General features: G+C 43.1%; 1 protein-coding gene across 1 annotated transcript; it reads left to right on the plus strand.

Annotated features, from left to right (window-relative positions):
- The first annotated feature begins 533 nt into the window (after positions 1-533).
- On the plus strand, positions 534-1,871 carry LOC123427735 (ubiquinol oxidase 1b, mitochondrial-like). Its single transcript, XM_045111853.1, has one exon. The coding sequence runs from the start codon at positions 671-673 to the stop codon at positions 1,661-1,663; it is 993 nt and encodes a 330-aa protein (XP_044967788.1). The 5' UTR covers positions 534-670; the 3' UTR covers positions 1,664-1,871.
- Positions 1,872-18,327: the final 16,456 nt, after the last annotated feature.

Genomic DNA, 18,327 nt, shown 5'->3' on the forward strand with positions numbered 1-18,327 from the left:
AGCTAGAAAGTTTTTTTTTTATTTTTAAAAAAAAGTTCAGCCCGACCGTGCTCAGCGTCTAGAGATAGTCGAGCCGATGGGGTGTTCCATGGAATATCGTCATTAAAGAAGACGGAGAACGGTCAACCGGTTGAGGGTTGAGCTACAAAGGTGAAGACTAGTATCCTTGCACGACTGTCCCGTGGCTGTGGCATCCACGGCACGAGCAGGAGCAGCACCGCAAGTCAAGTCAAGCTCGCAAGGCGTTCGTTTCCGAATCGCACAGCGCAACCTGCCGCCAACTTACACACTCGGCCAACCAACCTACCCATGTCTCGCGAACTCCCAAGAAGCCGGCGACGAGGTTCCCGGTCATGACCGAGCGCTCGTTTAGAAAAAAACTCATCTAGTCCACCAGGCAAACACTTGCACGGCTGTGGCGGAGCTGCTGGTGGACGAGTGCGCACATGTCTTTTTTTTCTCCGGGAAGAGTGCGCACATGTTGTACTCTCTAGTCTAGTGACATTCCTGGAAGCACCGTGCCGGCCGAGACACGCGAGCCCCCTATAAAATCTTCTCCGGCGAGACGCTGTCAAGCCATCGGTCAGTTTACCAGATCAACACCAACACAAATCACTTCCAACAAAAACACATCCCATTCCATCGCTTTAGTTGTTCAACAGCCAACACCATGAGCTCTCGGATGGCCGGAGCCACGCTTCTGCGCCACCTGGGCCCCCGCCTCTTCGTCGCCGCCGAGCCGGCGTCCGGGCTCGCCGCGGGCGCGAGGGGCATCATGCCCGCCGCCGCAAGGATCTTCCCCGCGCGGATGGCCAGCACCGAGGCCGCCGCCCCGCATGCCAAACAAGAAGATGATGCCAAAAGCCCCCAGGCGGCCGCGACTCCAGCGCAGCAGAACAAGAAGGCCGTGGTGAGCTACTGGGGCATCGAGCCGCGGAAGCTCGTCAAGGACGACGGCACGGAGTGGCCGTGGTTCTGCTTCAGGCCGTGGGACACGTACCGGCCGGACACGTCCATCGACGTGGCCAAGCACCACGAGCCCAGGGCGCTGCCGGACAAGGTGGCCTACTTCGTCGTGCGGTCGCTCCGCGTGCCCCGGGACCTCTTCTTCCAGCGCCGGCACGCGAGCCACGCGCTGCTGCTGGAGACGGTGGCGGCCGTGCCCCCCATGGTGGGCGGCGTGCTGCTGCACCTGCGCTCGCTCCGCCGCTTCGAGCACAGCGGCGGCTGGATCCGCGCGCTCATGGAGGAGGCCGAGAACGAGCGCATGCACCTCATGACCTTCATGGAGGTGACGCAGCCGCGGTGGTGGGAGCGCGCTCTCGTGCTCGCCGCGCAGGGCGTCTTCTTCAACGCATACTTCGTCGGGTACCTCATCTCCCCCAAGTTCGCGCACCGCTTCGTCGGCTACCTCGAGGAGGAGGCCGTGGAGTCATACACCGAGTATCTCAAGGACCTCGAGGCCGGCTTGATCGAGAACACGCCGGCCCCGGCCATCGCCATCGACTACTGGCGCCTTCCAGCCGACGCCAGGCTCAAGGACGTGGTCACCGCCGTGCGCGCCGACGAGGCGCATCACCGCGACGCCAACCACTACGCATCCGACATCCATTACCAGGGAATGACGCTGAATCAGACGCCTGCGCCGCTCGGGTACCACTAATCAATGGTTCGATCGATATGCTTTCTCGGTGGTTCAACGGACCATAGATCGATGCCTGCTATGTCCACCGCTGTTACGTACTACCACTGTCGCCGATGTTTGTCCTGTTAATTTGGGATCCAAGTATGTCGAACTATGTCTATGAGTTCTTTTGTGTCACATTTGTACCCAAAGATATATGTTTGTGTAAGCAGGTAATGCTTGTAAATATGATTTGATTACTCTCTTAAAAAATATATTTAATATTATTACTTTACTAGCACGTATACATGTGCGTTGCAACGGGAGATAATTCTTTTTTATCAGAAATAACCACAAATATAATTGATTTGTTAACCAAAAATGGTCTCCACAATGATGAGCCGCGGTCTTCTCTTAGGTCTTGTTTGTCTCTAAAATCAAGATAATGGAGGGGTTGATCTGTGTGGCAGCAATTCGTGTCCCTCCGTCTTAGGGTTGTAGCTGCCACCTCATTTGGTGGCTGCACGCAACTTTCGAGGCACGGTTGCTTCGACCACTCTCTCATACTAAGGCGTAACCGGATAGATTAGTAATTGTAGCGCATAAATTTCATTTCATTACCATAATCAGCGCATAACCAAGCATGAATATCTCTTCTTTCTCTATGTTTATCAAGGGCTGCGAGTAGGCTAGCAATAAAATGCCATGTGTTTGTAATGCACGAGTAAAAATTCAAAAAAAACACACGATGATGAATCAAACTCACGACTTCAAGGACCTAATCATGTGCTCCTAGCCACTCTAACGAATGAGTCCTACTAATCCATGGCCAGGGCGAATATTAAAGAACATACCATACTATAAGATTCAAAACATTGTTTTCTATTGATTCTTTTTGAACTTTTCAAAATAAAGATAATAGTTACAAACTGCCAGATATTTTGGGAATGGTGAACAATTTTTGAAATGCCATTTTTCTATTGCAACACAAACTTTTTTTAATTTCTGTATTTTTTTGGAAAAACATGAACAAAATTCTAAATGAGAACATTTTTTGAAATTAGCAAATATTTTGTTAAACCTGAAATTTTAATAAAAACACGAATATATTTTTACATTTTGTGAATAATTACAAAAAAGGCAACATGTTTTCAACATTCAGAGAATTTTAAGAAAATATTTATTGAAACATGAACATTATTTTAATTTTTTCACATTTCAACAAACATGATTTTGTAAGAACAATTGGAGAAAATTATGTGAAATTTTCTATTTTCTTAGTTTTAGGGAAAATAAAAATACTTTTGAAAGAAATGTAAACTTTGTTGATTTTTTTTTCTGAATGAGACGGAAATATAAGATCCAAATATTTTTTTGAAACGGGAAAACATGTTGTAAATTTGAATATTTTTGAAAATTAGAAATCCTGAAACATTTTTAAAATATTTTGTTTACAAAAAAACAAAAAGCGAACTAAACTTGTATGGAAATAAAAAATAAAATAAAAAGGGAGGAAGAAAAGAAACAGGAAATAAAAAAGAAAAAGGGATAGAAATGAGAAATAAAAACAAAGAGAAAACAAAATTGGACCGACCCAATCGGGGAACCGTGCGAAGGTGCTATTGTGTGTGGCACCTTGCGTCAAATAGGGTTATCCCATTTGTGTAGCCAGGAAAATATGTAGGCTAGATTCGCTGGGTCATGGCGCGAAGTCCATGTGCGAAATTTTGTACAAATCGTTTTTCCTTTTGTAGGAGAGGGACACATAAAAATTTAGTACCACTTTGGATATATCTTTTCTGTTTTCAACGGCGAGCGAATAATAAAATATCAAAGAAACGCACCTCTTAATATTATATATATATATATATATATATATAGGTATAGACTTGACCAATTTGACGGGGGAAGGGCCAAATAAACAGTACCTCCAAGAGGGAGACCAATGTCCGTAGATGTCTTCGACGACGGTCTGACAGGGTCAAGTGATATGTCTCCAACACATCGATAATCTATAAAGTATTCATGCCATGTTTGCCTATTTTACAATACTTTTATGTGATTTTGATGCATTTCATATGATTTATTTAGAACTAACCTGGACTCACGTTGTTTTCAGGAGAATTAACATGATGTTGTTTTTGTGTAGAAAATGAAATCTCTCAGAATAACCCGAAACGTTTTTACATTTTTTTCTGAAGAAAATAAGCAATATTGGCGCGAAGAACCACCGGAAGGGAGCCACCTGTGGGCCACAAGCCAACATGGCGCCCACCAGTAGGTTGCGCCTTGATGGCTTGTGAGGCCCATGTGGCTCCTTTTGAAGTGATTCCAATGCTGAAAAATACTATATATACGAGAAACCCAAGAAATAAAGAGAGAATTTCCGCTCCGTCGCCGCAACTCTCTGTATCGATGAAAAACCCAGTTGAAGCCTTTCTAGTATCCTCCAGGAGAGGGGGAATCATCTTCGGTGGCCATCTTCATCATCCCGATGGAGGCCATGACGAGGAGGGAGTAGTTCACCCTCGAGGCTGAGGGTATGTACCAGTAGCTATGTGTTCTTGAGATGACACGATCTTGATCAATCACGGGCCTTGTTAATCTAGTTGGATCATATGATGGTATTCCCTTGCTACCTTGTTGTGATGAATTGAATCTTTTCCTTTAAGATTTCGTTATGTTGGATTGAATATTTTTACTTGAGAACACTTGATGTATGTCTTGCATGCAGATACCCGTAGTGACATTAGGTTATTCAAGCGATTCACTTAATATATATTATGACATCAACTTGTAGATTCCGATGGCCTTAGGGGATCTATGCATAGGGGTTGATTGCATGTTCTCATACTGTGTTCTTCGATAGAAATCTTGAGGTGCTCCTTGAAGTTCTTTGTGTTGGATTGAATATGATAGATCTGAAATTGTTTGATGCATGTCGCATAATTTACCCACAGATAATTGGGGTGACATTGGAGTATCTAGGTGACATTAGGGTTGATTGATATGTATCATGGGTGTTATTCTAGTACGAACGGGCTATTTGTGACACTTATACGAAAAACTCAAAAGATTGATCAGAAAGAATAACTTTGAGGTGGTTCTACTACATACACCAATTTCATCTTATTGTTCTTCGCTAGATAGGAACTTTGGAGTGATTCTTTGTTGCATACTGAAAGATGATCATATGATTTCATTATGTTACCATCGTTGAGAGATCGCACTAGTAAACGCATGAACCCTAGGCCTTATTAGCAGGCATTTATACAACATTTTTCTCGCTATTTTACACTTGCTACCTTGCTGTTTTTACATTTTCAGATTACAAAACCTATACCTATCGTCCATACTACACCAGTATCACCATCTCTTCGCCGAACTAGTGCAACTATACAATTTGCCATTGTATTGGGTGTGTTGGGGACACAAGTGATTTTTGTATTTTATTGCAGGGTTGTTTAAGAGAGACCATCTTCATCCTACACCTCCCACAGATTGATAAACATTAGGTCATCTACTTGACCGAAAATTGTTACTCCTTTACTCCAACTTCTTGATTTTAATAAGACCTTCGAGCTTGAATGTAATGCTAGTGGAATTGGATTAGGAGGTGTGTTATTACAAGATGGTAAACCTGTGCATACTTTTCTGAAAAATTGAGCGGGCCTAGTCTGAATTATTCTACTTATGATAAGGAATTATATGCTCTTGTTCGGACTTTGGAAACATGAAAACATTATTTATGGTCCAAATAATTTGTCATACATTTTGATCATGAATCACTAAAACATATTAGAAGTAAAAAAAAAAACTAGACGGTAGACATGCTAAATGGGTCGAATTCATTGAGACTTCCCCGTATGTCATTAAACACAAGAAGGGTAAAGAAAATATTATTGCTGATGCATTGTCTCGTCGTTATACTATGCTTCACAACTTGACTTTAAAATATTTAGTTTGGAGACCATCAAAGATCAATATGTGCACGATGTTGATTATAAAGATGTGTTGGAGAATTGTAAAGAAGGGAAAACATGGAACAAGTTCATCGTTAATGATGGATTTGTGTTCCGTGCTAACAAGATATGCATTCCAGGTAGCTTCGTTCGTCTTTTGTTGTTATAGGAGGCACATGGAGGAGGATTGATGGGACACTTTGGCGTAAAGAAGATGGAGGATGTACTTGCTACACATTTCTTTTGGCGAAAGATGTAACGGGGTGTTGAGCGTTTTGTTTCTCGCTGCACGTCATGTCAAAAAACTAAGTCACGACTCAATCCTTATGGTTTATATATGCCTTTGCGTATACCTAGTGTTCATTGGGAGGATATATCTATGGACTTTGTTTTAGTTTTACCTCGAACAAAGAAGGGGAGGGATAACATATTTGTTGTCGTGGACAGATTTTCAAAAATGACACACTTTATACCATGACATAAAAGTGATGCTGCTGCTAATGTGGTTGATTTGTTCTTTCGTGAAATTATTCGCTTGCATGGTGTGCCAAATATGATTGTTTCAGATCGTGATGCTAAATTTCTTAGCCCCTTTTGGAGATGTTTATGGGCTAAGTTGGGGACAAAATTGCTTTTTAGTACTACATGTCTTCTCAAACTCATGGACAAACTAAATCATTGTCTACCATGCTTACGGCTGTTTTGAAGAAAAACCTAAAAATGTGAAAAGAATGCTTGCCTCATATTAAATTTTCTTATAATCGTTCGCTGCATTCTACTACTAAGATGTGCCCTTTTTAAGTTGTGTATGGTTTCTTACCTTGTGCACCTATTGATTTGTTACCTTTTTCATCTTCGGAGAAGGTTAATTTTGATGCTAAAGAACGTGCTAATTTGATATTAAAGATGCATGGGTTAACTAAGGAAAACATTGAGCGTATGAATGCTAAATATAAACTTGTTGGAGATAAGGATAGAAAACATGTTGTTTTTGCACCTGGAGATCTTGTTTGGTTGCATTTGCGTAAGAATAGGTTTCCTGATTTGCTCAAGTCAAAGCTAATGTCGTGTGCTAATGGTCCTTTCAAGGTGTTAGAGAAAATAAATGATAATGCATACACACTTGAGCTGCCTACAGATTTTGGGGTTAGTCCCACTTTTAACATTACAGATTTGAAACCATATTTGGGTGAGGAAGATGAGTTTCCATCGAGGTCGACTTAAGTTCAAGAAGGGGAGGATGATGAGGACATCAATACCATTGTTACACCCCCAACCCCAACTGCTATACATACTGGACCAGTTACTAGAGCTCGCGCACGCCAATTGAATTACCAGGTACTTTCGTTTCTTGAAAGTCCTTCTAATGTTCATGAACATGTGATGCTGCCTAAGTTAAATATTTTTGTTGGACTTTTAAATGAAGGACGTAGCGAGGACAAGAAGGATATTCGTTGGAGCGGGATCAAGCATGGAGAAGAAGGTGCACGCGCGGGAAAGAACAATGGAGATTTCAATGGTGATTTTCGCACTTTGAAGCCACCGTAAGGAGAGCATGAAGGCTTGGACGAAATATTCAAGATGCCACTTTATAAATTTCGTCCATACGCTATTATAGGTGTTGCGCCACCTTATTTTTGGGTCAGGCCCATGTAATTTTGGAATACCATATTATAGGCTGTTTTTAGAGTCCGTATGTGTGGCGAAACTGAGTTTAGGGTCGATTTTGGACCTCTCCTCCAAGCGTCACGAAAATCCCTCTCCGTTCCCTCATAAATACAGCCCTTAAGGCACCGTTTAGATTTGGGTTTTGTTTAGATTACAAGTTCGCCATAGCTGCAACTTCGCCTTCTTTGTTTGTGTTCCACAACCAGAAAAAGGCGTCACACAACCCCACCTTCATCAATAAAGATTTCCTTTTATATTTACAATATCCAGATAGTAATCTTAGTTTTTTTGCTTGTTCTTCGTTTGCGTGTAGAAAACAGACCTTCGTGGTTAGGTTGATCGTGCTCCGGTGTGGTCAATAACCTCTCGGAGTTGGCTTAGCGGTTGCTAAGGCGCGACGTTCTCACATGTTCGTAGTCGGATCGTCAAAGTCTACTCCACCAAAAACGATAACCACCATCTTATTGAAAGACAGGGACAACTTTGTCTCTATCATGGTGCCTAAGCGCCCGGCGCCACACATACATGTGTGTCGCCTTTCCCTTAGGCGTCGCACTATCGTGGGTGAGGTCGGACCATCACGGGGCGCTAGCATGGCCGGAGGTGTGGCGCCTTTGCATAAAGGGTCACACACTATAGTGTGACACCTGCCTGTCGGGCGTCACATAAAAGGATCAGTTGAGTGATTTTTTTAGGGAAACGCTTCCATCCGGCGCGCCGGCCGAATCGTTCGGCCGGTCGCGCGTGGGCCGTGCGCCTCGCTGGCTAGGCATGCAACATTTTTTTATTCAGATTTGCTGCAATTGCGGTAAAATTTGCTACACGCATTTCCTATTTTTGCTACAATTTGTTCATTAAAAGCTACATTCATGTTTGGTTGCAACTCGAGTTCGTTGAATTTTTTGCTACAACCGTGTTAATTTTTGCTATACCCGGCATCATTTTTTGCTGCAACCGTTCACTAAAAAAGTTACATACACGTTCGTCAGAGTTGCAACCCGAGTTCACTGGACTGTTTTGCTACAACACTTATTTTGTTTTGCTACCACGTATCATCAACTTCATTTTTTTGCTGTGACCACGTAGATATTTTTTTGCTACAACTATATTTTTGTTGAAACCGTTGACGAAAATTGCTGCATCGTGGACGAATTTTGTTGCATCGAAAAAAATTACTGCATGGATAGATCTAACGGTGCGCCCCGCAGATCTGATGGCCACGCTGCATCGTGGACGAATTTTGTTGCATCGAGAAAAAAATGTTGCATGGATAGATCGAGCGTTCGCGCCGGCGTGCCTTTTTTGTTTTGGAAAAAGTCCATTTTAAACCCTGAATTGATAGAGGTCCGGCGGAATGAACCCCCAAATCAAAATCCCGGTCAATTGTACCATGAACTATAGAATCCCGGTCTAAATCGAACCCTAGCAAATTTCAACCGGGATTCAGACGATGGGCCGTCCTGCTTTAGTATTTTTCCTTTTTCTCAGACCGGCATCCTTTAGTTTTTTTTCGTCTAGAAGTAAAAAAAAATCAGACCGTGCCACGCACGCGCCCGCCCCCGCGAGCCCGCGCCTTGCCTTTGCCCAACATTTCACGTACGTAAATTAGTACATGCGCGTGGTGTCCAAAGCTGCTGCAATGAGAAAAGTTAGACCACGCATGCATGCATGTGTGTACTTCCATCAACGAACGACCTACCGCCGCGGTTCAACGCCGACCTTGTCCGCCAGTAGGGATCTCGGCCTCCTCCGACGTGTGCAAGGACGTGTACAAGGAGTGGTCTTGAGCTTCCACACCGGCAAAGAGAACGGCCTCCCACCCGCGCCATCATCCTCGTCATGGCCCGCCGGTGGTCTAAAAATAATAATAATACAAAGTGAACACAAAATATTTATAAAAGCGACCAAAGTTAATAAAAAGGCTGTCCTTTTTCAAAAAATGAAAAATTATATAGAAAATAAAATGAAAATTAAAAATTACATTTGTGTAATTTTAAAAATAGTTGCATTTGGAAAATGTTCACACATTTCGAAAAAATGTTGGGAACATTTAAAAAAATGTATATGATGTATGTTTTTAAATACATGTATTCTAAAACAGAATGTTAATCATATGTTAAATACCATGTTGAGGTGCTTCCTACGTATAAAATAACCTGTGGACTTCACAATGCTTTTGAAAATCTCTGAATTTTAATTTTTAAAGTCCGTTTACTTGTTTTCAAAATCGTTGGACTTTTTCTAAATCCGTGATTATTTCTTCAAAATTTGTGAACATTTTTTCTCACTTTTTTATTTCCGTAAATATTATGAAGTCCGAGAGCGAGATGGACCTGACTGGGTTGGCCCAGTCTTTTTCGTGCGTGCCCCTCGCAGCGCAGCCCAATCCCGATTAAGTGAACAATCCCGGTTTGTCAAACGAATCTAGGGTTCTTTTTGGACCGGGATTACATAATTCAGGGTGCAATTCATCAAACCTCTACAAATTCAGGTTCAAAATAAACTTTTTTTTTTTTTTAACAGAGTCCAGTTTATGAATTTGTTTGATCGAGAGATCAATCGTGTCCATTTTGCCACTTCCGAGTATCCACCCATCCGGCGACGGCTGCTACAGGTTTGTACGGATACACAAATCTTCTTCCCCTTCCCCTTCCGATTCGTCGTGCCTCCGACTGGCCCACTGGCGGAGCTCCCCAGTGGGCAAGGTATGGCACTTGCCATACCTTGATTTGAAGCAAAAAAAAAATTAATACTAGTAGTGCTAATAACTAATGACTCAATGTCTCAATTAACACAACCAAAAGAGGCCAGCCTGGATACCTGGTGCGTACCTGCCCCGCGCCCACCACATCGATGGATGACTTAATGACTTGATGGTTTGTTATATTTCCTCTGTCACGGTTCAGAAGACACGGTTAAACTTGCGCGCGTTTTTAAAATAAACAAGGTTTAAGGTGCGAAAGCAATTATTCTTATTAATTAGTACTGGTACTACTCATACATGTTTCATCCCAATTTGTTGCTCAAGCATTAGTACTAGTATTTTCTCAGTTGATTAGGTGCATTAGCATCTACACCTGCTACATCTCACAACCAATCGGTGACTACCTTGATCCCAGTAATTTTCCAAGCGTGCCCTCTAAACCGTGACAGAGAGAGTATTGAGCGAGAGATCTTCAAAAGTATTGAACTTGATAAAATTAAGTAAGATTTTCAGAATGAGGGTAGGGCATTGACATTACCTGGGTCTTCTAGACGTCATTGAAAGCTTCATTATCGGTATGTTTTAAGTTGTTTTTTATTTAAACATGTTTACATTTTTATTGTATTTGGTTTTTATTTGTAATGTGTATTGACTCTTTCGATTTGCATTAAAAGAATTCTTTCCTTAAGACTTCGCTACATCTTAATTTTTTTTCGTCCTCCGCCTCTGGACTGGCCGCCGCCTCCCGTGACGCTTCGGGCCTCCGAGTTTTTTCTTCTAGCCCATCTTGTCTCCTTGGCTCGTCTCGAGTGAAGTCCGAAATAAACCCTAAGGTTGTAGAGACCGACCCAAATGAATCCTCACCTCTAAATCCTTGAAGTCTGTACCCTGACCTCATTGATCCCGGTCTACTTGAACCCTTAATACATTTGGCACACCGGGAAAGGGACAATCCTAACTAGCCGGGAATCCACTTCAATTACGGTGGCGCGGGTCAACGCATCATAGCCATTCTTCGTCGTTTCCATCTACCTCCTGCTATTTCGTTTTCTCAGATCCATCAATGGCAATAGTATAGAGCACAACTTGTTTGGCTAAAAAAATACAGAGCAGAGCAATGACGAGAGTCACCTTGTGTGAGCTTAGCCTGCAGCATGTGTGCATAGGAAAGCTGCTCTTTCCATGCGAGCGGCTGCGGCGAGCAGTAGCAAAGGTACATGGTACTGGCCACCGGTAGCTTAAGGTCGGGAGCAGCACCAGCCACACTAGTACGCCGCACCGGCGAGCGGCACCAGCAGTACCACAGCCTTGGTGAGATGGGCCGACTTCGTGGACGAGGGCACGTACCTCGCCTGCTTCAACCAGGCCATACTCGCGGTGCGCCTTCGAAGTTTCAGAGATGAACAAGCCCTCCCCGGCCGTCGTCGGCGTTACCCCTTTCACCGCCGTCGTTCGCGGGCTGGACGGGGCGGACAAGGAGCTCGAGAGACGCCTGGATGGCATCGCCAAGCATTTGCTCGACTCTCAGAGGCTGGGTCTTCCGGCAGCTACCGACGGACTGATGGCGCACCACAACTCCTCAAGTCAGAGGGGGCGGCGCAGCTCCAGACAAATGAGGCGTCAATGGCCGAGGACGCGCTTCACCTTCTGCATCGCGTTGTTTGTTTCTTTTGTGTACTTGCACACATTAATTAGCGGACGGCCAGAATCGGTCCACCGACCAGCCCTTGTGACCTTTGAGGAAGAGACTGGGGAAGAAGATGTGTATGACATATGGGCCCATGAAGTAAGTGACAGTACAAACAATCCTGGCTGGACCAAACATGACTTTACTTATACAGGGTCAGGATTAACCGGGATCTGTAAATACGGGGTATCAACTTCAGGGATTTAAAGATGAAGGTTTATATACGTCGCCCTCTACAACCACAAGGTTTATTTCAGACTACACTCGCTCGTCTCAGATCGATTCGCTCTGTCTCGTAGGGTCGCCACCTCCGCGGCGGTCGCCACCAACAACACCGCCGGTACCCCTCTGACGGTCTGACCTTGTACCCCAATTTCATTTTTGTTGGTTTGGATTTTGTTTATAACATTATATCGATCGATGATGCTGTGGGTGTTCATCTCCGTTGTTGGTTAGGGTTTGGAGAGAGATGCAGCGATGCCACGGAAAGGACAAGGCGGCTGCGAGCGCGATGCCGCACCACGCAAAGGGCAAGGCGACTGCGAGCGCGATGCCGCACCACGCAAAGGATAAGGCGGCTACTTGCGGCGCGAAGCATGTCGACAACACCGTGCAGGAGCAGTTAGCACCTCCCGATCGAATTCGACAGAGGGGTTTGAATAGTGCAAAGGAGATTGCAGACACGCGCACAAGCTCGCCATCGCCGTCCCCATCGCCGTCGCCGGTTATGGGCTTGCGTAGAGAGATGTCGCAAAAGCGAGGGGACAAGGTGGATACAACCTCGATTCCTCACAAGCATAATGCAAAGGACACCCCTGATCTGCTCCGCCGACAGACGCAGGGTATCCAGCGGCCTCTCAAGAGCCTTGCCAGAGATATGTCGCTGGAGCAAAGGGAGAAGGTGGGTACAGGCCTGATTCCACAGGCGCATAATGCAAAGGACAAGACATGCCCCCCTGATCAACTCCGCCGACAAACGCAGCGGCCTGTCAAGACTGAAGCACGACTTGCTGGAGAGAAGAAGCACAAAACTGAAACACATCTTGCCGGACAGAAAAAGCACACCAAAGGGAATGCACCTTTGCCAACGAAAAGAACCACTACACTACACAATGGAAGAACGACTTCCCCCTATTCCGATGAATGTACCAGTCGTCCCATCGATGACCATGGCAACCCTGTTGTTATCCAGGAACGGAGGCAAGAATCTGCCGCAATCGAGACAGGTAAAGACGTGGAGTACATAACCGAAAAGATGAACAAGTTGGGAGTGCGAGATGATATTGGCTTCCAGGAGTACTATGAATGCTTGATGAAGCTGCCTCCGGACCCCTCCATTGATACTTCCAAGGCGTGGTACACTACAAGTCGCTATGACATGGACATCCGCCATGCGGTGTATCGCATCAAATCCTACAAGGTTTCATCCATCCATATTTTTAGCCATCAAATGCTGTTCAATCCATACATTTGTGTTTTGTGAATTTATGTTTGTTTCTTCTATCCTGCTTATGCTGTTTCTTTTAACTCATAATCCATATCTAATTCCAATGGTGATACCATTGCCTGCAGTTGTCACAAAAGGAGTCCAAGAATGAGTTGTGCTGTGATAAACTGAAAGATTGCCCTATGGAGCTTCTTGACAGGGACAAATTTCCTGCAGATTTCCTCGTGAAGATGAAATATTTTAGGTTCTTGGAGCGAGGAGGTGTATTAGACTGATCCTTCCACCCTGAACTCTGCAATCTTGAATGCCTGGATGACTACCAGCGTCTAGTGCCTCGGGATCATGTACGTATATAAATTGATCATTGAGTGTTCCCGTAATCATTTAATTGCCTTTGGTGTTCCATTGAGTTAGTATGGTTATTTAGAACCATTCATCATAATTTCAACACCATGATATACACAAATGATCTGTGTGGCCTGTTTTCAGATAAGGGTTACATAGTTGTCTGTTATGTAAGGATTTACATGGAGTTATTGATGAATTCATGATACATTTACTGGGTGTTAATTATCTTCTCCTTAGACGGTCAACGGTTGCTACACCAGTTCCTATCAGGCCCTGCCTTTCACCCGCCGACTCCCTAGGCACATGGGTGAGAGGTACGTTGGCCTGGGCAGTCCTGGAGCTGCAATTGTCCCTGGAGGTAATGTCTTTGTGTGTCTGTAGCTGTGGGCACCTCCTTACCTAATTGTAGTCGCTTGGTGAGGACGGTCGTGTGTGTGTGTGTGTGTGTCCCTCCTTTCTGAAGGTTGTACCCCCGATGTCTTCCTCATGTTCAATACAATGAAACGCAAAATGTTTTATGGTGGAAAATGTGCATCATTGAATTATCGGCCTCAGTTAAAAACTGGCCAGCTGACTACTTAACATAGTGCCAACCAGGATATTTTTCTGTCCGCTTTATTTCCTTTCTTGAGCTCATCATATTTCTTTTGATAAAGCAGTTCTATGCATATTTTTCTGTTGGAAATGGTATTGTGACTTAATAAATTTGTTTAAAATGAACCAACACACTCTTTTACGAATAGTCTGTAGTACTTTTTTGTTAGTCCTGTATCAAGCCTTGTTTTTGTTATTGCTTATCTCTATTTATATTTATATTATTTAAGGCATATGTTATTTGTCATTCTAAATCACGTTTCCTCTTTCCTTTCATTTTCATGTAGGGTGTTGGTATTGATTGGGAGTATGCTGATTGGGACTTGTACCGCAGTAACTTTCAAAGCTATGAGTTGCAACATGAATACATCGAGTACTTTGAAACATTATTAACGGAACTTAAGGTGTGCATCGTAAAATCAAGCAAGACTAGCATTCCTGCAATCATTAGATTTTTATTATGGGACTAACAACCTCTCTTTTTATCTTGATACAGTGGTTGAAAGATTGTCTACCGGTTAACCATGTTTCTCCTGTTGTAAGTACATGACCACACAAAAAATCATGAAATGGCAATTTTCTGTATATGTTACGACACCAATGGTATTTCCTCTGTTCTTTAGGCACAGACAATATTTACCAGAGGAATTTATCAAGCAACTAAGATTGCCGTCACTCGCTTTCCCAAGATGACTACTCATTTAGTTCGTGTTGGCTTCGATGTATGATCTCTAGCATACTCACTAACCTAATTTTGGCGTGGTTTTGTATTTAACTGTTTCATTATTTCGATGCAGGATTGTGTTACTTACATGGGCATTGAGGCTAGTTGGTGTAACGGATCCGATGCTCTCCATTTCGAGATATGGAAGCGAGTCACTCAACAAAAGGTTAGCATTCAGTATTGTAACCCAGTCTTCTGCACACTTATTGAGTATCCATGTAATTCTGATTAATTCGTGTTGTTTATGATACCTGTATATGTAATACCTGTATATGTAATTCCCATTTCTTAACAATGCACAGGAGAGTTTCGAAGATGCTTTGAAGGAAGTCTATTTACTCAACAAGTGGCCGTCGCGGCAAGATTGCATGGAGTATGCCATAGAGTATGACCATTCCGTTATGAAACAGGAGGTAGGCTCTTCTTCACAGAAAATTTTAAGCCCAGAATTTGTAACATGCATGCTTATCTCTTTTGCTTCTTTTCTTCACCTTTTCAGTTTCTTCGCTGCACGGCAGGTGTTCCCAAGGAAGTAAGTACTGTGATATGCGTGTGGGACTGATCTAGTGGATTAAATGTTCTTATATTTGATTTGATTTCACATCTGATTGCCTTAGGTATCAGAGGATAAAGCTCAGGAGTTGATTACAGAGGCAGTTAGAAAGCTGGTACTGTGCTCGAAAGAAATTGCATCTTCATATGATATATACATGTTATTTCAAAGATACCATTATGCTAAGAAAAATCATTTATTTACAGAGGATAAAACCCAAATTCTTTAATGAGTATGTCAGAAAGAAGATAAGCATTGCCAAAGCTATAGGATTGATTACCGAGGTATACTATCCTAATCTTTGTTTATAATTGCATATAACTTGATATCTTTTCTAATTATATGCACGCCCTAACAGTGATTGTATGATTTTACTCTAGCAGGTTTAAGACGATACATATTGGGCCTGGCTTTTCGTCGCTGGAGCTTCCATTTCTTCAGGATGCCTTTTCATGGATTCCATCACTTTTGCTGCTGCAATGAACAATCACTACTCCCTTTGTTCCTAAATACTTGTTGTTGGAGAGAACTAGACTAATTCTCTCCAACAACAAGTATTGTGGTACAGAGGGAGTAGATCAGACTCGTAGCTCTTACAAAGTACAGTAATATAGTACGTCTACTAGATGGATGATTTGAGTGTGTTCCTACAACCTCCAGCGCCATGTGCTGTTATGATCCAGTCGTATGATTTTCTGTTTACGTGCCACTTGGTTACTAGTCTTGGTTACTAGTGTACTAGCCATACCCATAAGTCACATCAGTTTCATTCCCAGTAACTTAACACAAGTTTTACATGCGTATAATTAGTGACATCATTTGAATAGCAAGACTGTACATTGGGGTCTTTGTAAGGTTATTATTTATCAACTAAACCAATAAATAAATCAAAATGATGTATCAAGATGTACGTATTAAGCAAGTTTCAGTGGCAGGAACTCACTAATAGTTCTCATAACTATAGTAAGTTTCGGTATCTGTAATTTAACACAACACTTTGTATATGTATGTAAAAACTCGTGCCTTCATATTTATTTGCATTGTAAGATTCCACATAAGAATATTTCATACTGCATAGATTGGACAAGTCCAAGATGAAACTTTTTGGAAGAGAACAATTAGAAGAAAAGATAGCTACCAGCAATGCGATTCAACACGTAGTAGATTCAACAGGTCTAGCAACATGAAATTCAATGTGGATCAAATATACAAGAACAAATAACATTTTGAGCAAAGGCTCTGGACATACCTCTGCTCCTCTTGTTGGTATTGCTGATGTCTTTTAGTCGCTGAGAGCAACAATGGTTATGTCCTTTTTCTTCTACTCTATCTTTTCCTAAATACTTCCTCCGTCTCAAAATAAATGACTCAAGTTTTTAGAAATTTTACTATAAAGACTACATTTCGATCTATATATATGTCTGTTACAGTATAAATTCATTTATTTTACTCTGTATGTCATATATAGTGAAATCTCTAGAAAGATTTATATTTAAGAATGTGCGGAAGTAGATCGTTGCCGGTCCACAGTTCTATCATTTTTTCTTCTAAAATATCATTGCTGGTTCAACAAGCGACTAGAAGAACACAATTACCAAGGACAGAAATAATCTCTTTTGAACAATGCTCCTATTTCAATACATTACTTTTTTCCATCCACCGTTTTATTGAAATAACGATACTCATGAATGTGACCCCATAGGAACAATATATCGTTTCCCATTTACGAACACAGTGGGGCGGTATAAGAGAGGAAATAGGTGATATACACATATTTCCGAACCGAGATCACTTGTCCCCGCTGCCACCCCTCTGCGGTCGAGCGGCTGCCTCCTCCCTAGGCCCTCTCGCCTCTGTCCTCCTGCTACATCCTCGCCACCACCCGCGTGGGCCGCATGGCTAAGACTGACTGGCTTGGGCGGCGGCGGGGCCTCCCCCTTCGTTTATCCCCGACAACATGCGGTGCAGCAGGCCAGGGGCACACACTGTGTGACTGTGTCTAGGCCGCGGTGGCGGGGCTGCGTGTGGCGACGTTGGTGGCATAGACGCTGTAAATTGTATTGGTGGCACAGACGTTGTAAATTGTATCCTATCATGTACCCAGGACCATTCACAACATACATTCAAGGAGGAGCATCTCCCATAACAAGCATAACAAAGAGTGGTGAGCTCGACAGCACAATCAGGCCACTGTGAGAGCCAGACAATCCAAACAATGAATGCCAAATTCACAAATCGTCCGATGCAACAACCTCAAAGATGATTATTGGATCGTTGCAAAGGCCTTTGTACTAACATTTCCATCATGCAAGACAATTCTTCCATGTCCAGTGCATGCAGTCAACTGATCGTTCACTCAATCCCAACAGCCATTCGGTATCTTCATCATTGGTTTCCCTCAAGTTCTTTGACCCAAAAGATATCAGTAATGGTTGTTGTGTACCTTCGAATGGTCTCCAAGATTGTATCTTCTCCAACGCAAACATAGTCGCTAATGGTGTCGGCCGGACACCCATAGGAGAGCACTCGAACACATGTGATACACTTCATCAAAGGGCTCGTACTTATCGCTTCAGGTGGATTCCTTCTGAGATTGAACCAATCATCATGCTTCTCCACATCTTTTGCAATGGTGAGAAAGAGACTTGTGTGCATACGAAATTGCCGACGAAAATACTTCTCTAGACATGTTTGATTGGGGCCGAAATAATCTCTCGTGATCTTGGTATGGCCCTCTGCTCTATCACAGTTGGGGTGTATATGGCCGAATGTGATTCTCTCATCGACCGCCGAAAATGATCATTGAAGATCATGCTAATAGCCATTTCGGAGTCGTCGTCGTCTTTTTCCTCCGCCTCCAACGATGAAGAGTCCTTGAAGATCATTTCTCTCAACTTTTTCATCTTGACTGAATGACTCGGTTCAATTCAACTCACAAATGGAAAATATGAGATGAAAAGCACAAAAAACCTCACCTAGGCAAATTGTCAAACACTTGAAAAGCGGCGGAGGTGTC

This window comes from Hordeum vulgare, chromosome 2H (genome assembly GCF_904849725.1).
Source record: "Hordeum vulgare subsp. vulgare chromosome 2H, MorexV3_pseudomolecules_assembly, whole genome shotgun sequence".
Classification (NCBI taxonomy): Eukaryota; Viridiplantae; Streptophyta; class Magnoliopsida; order Poales; family Poaceae; genus Hordeum; species Hordeum vulgare.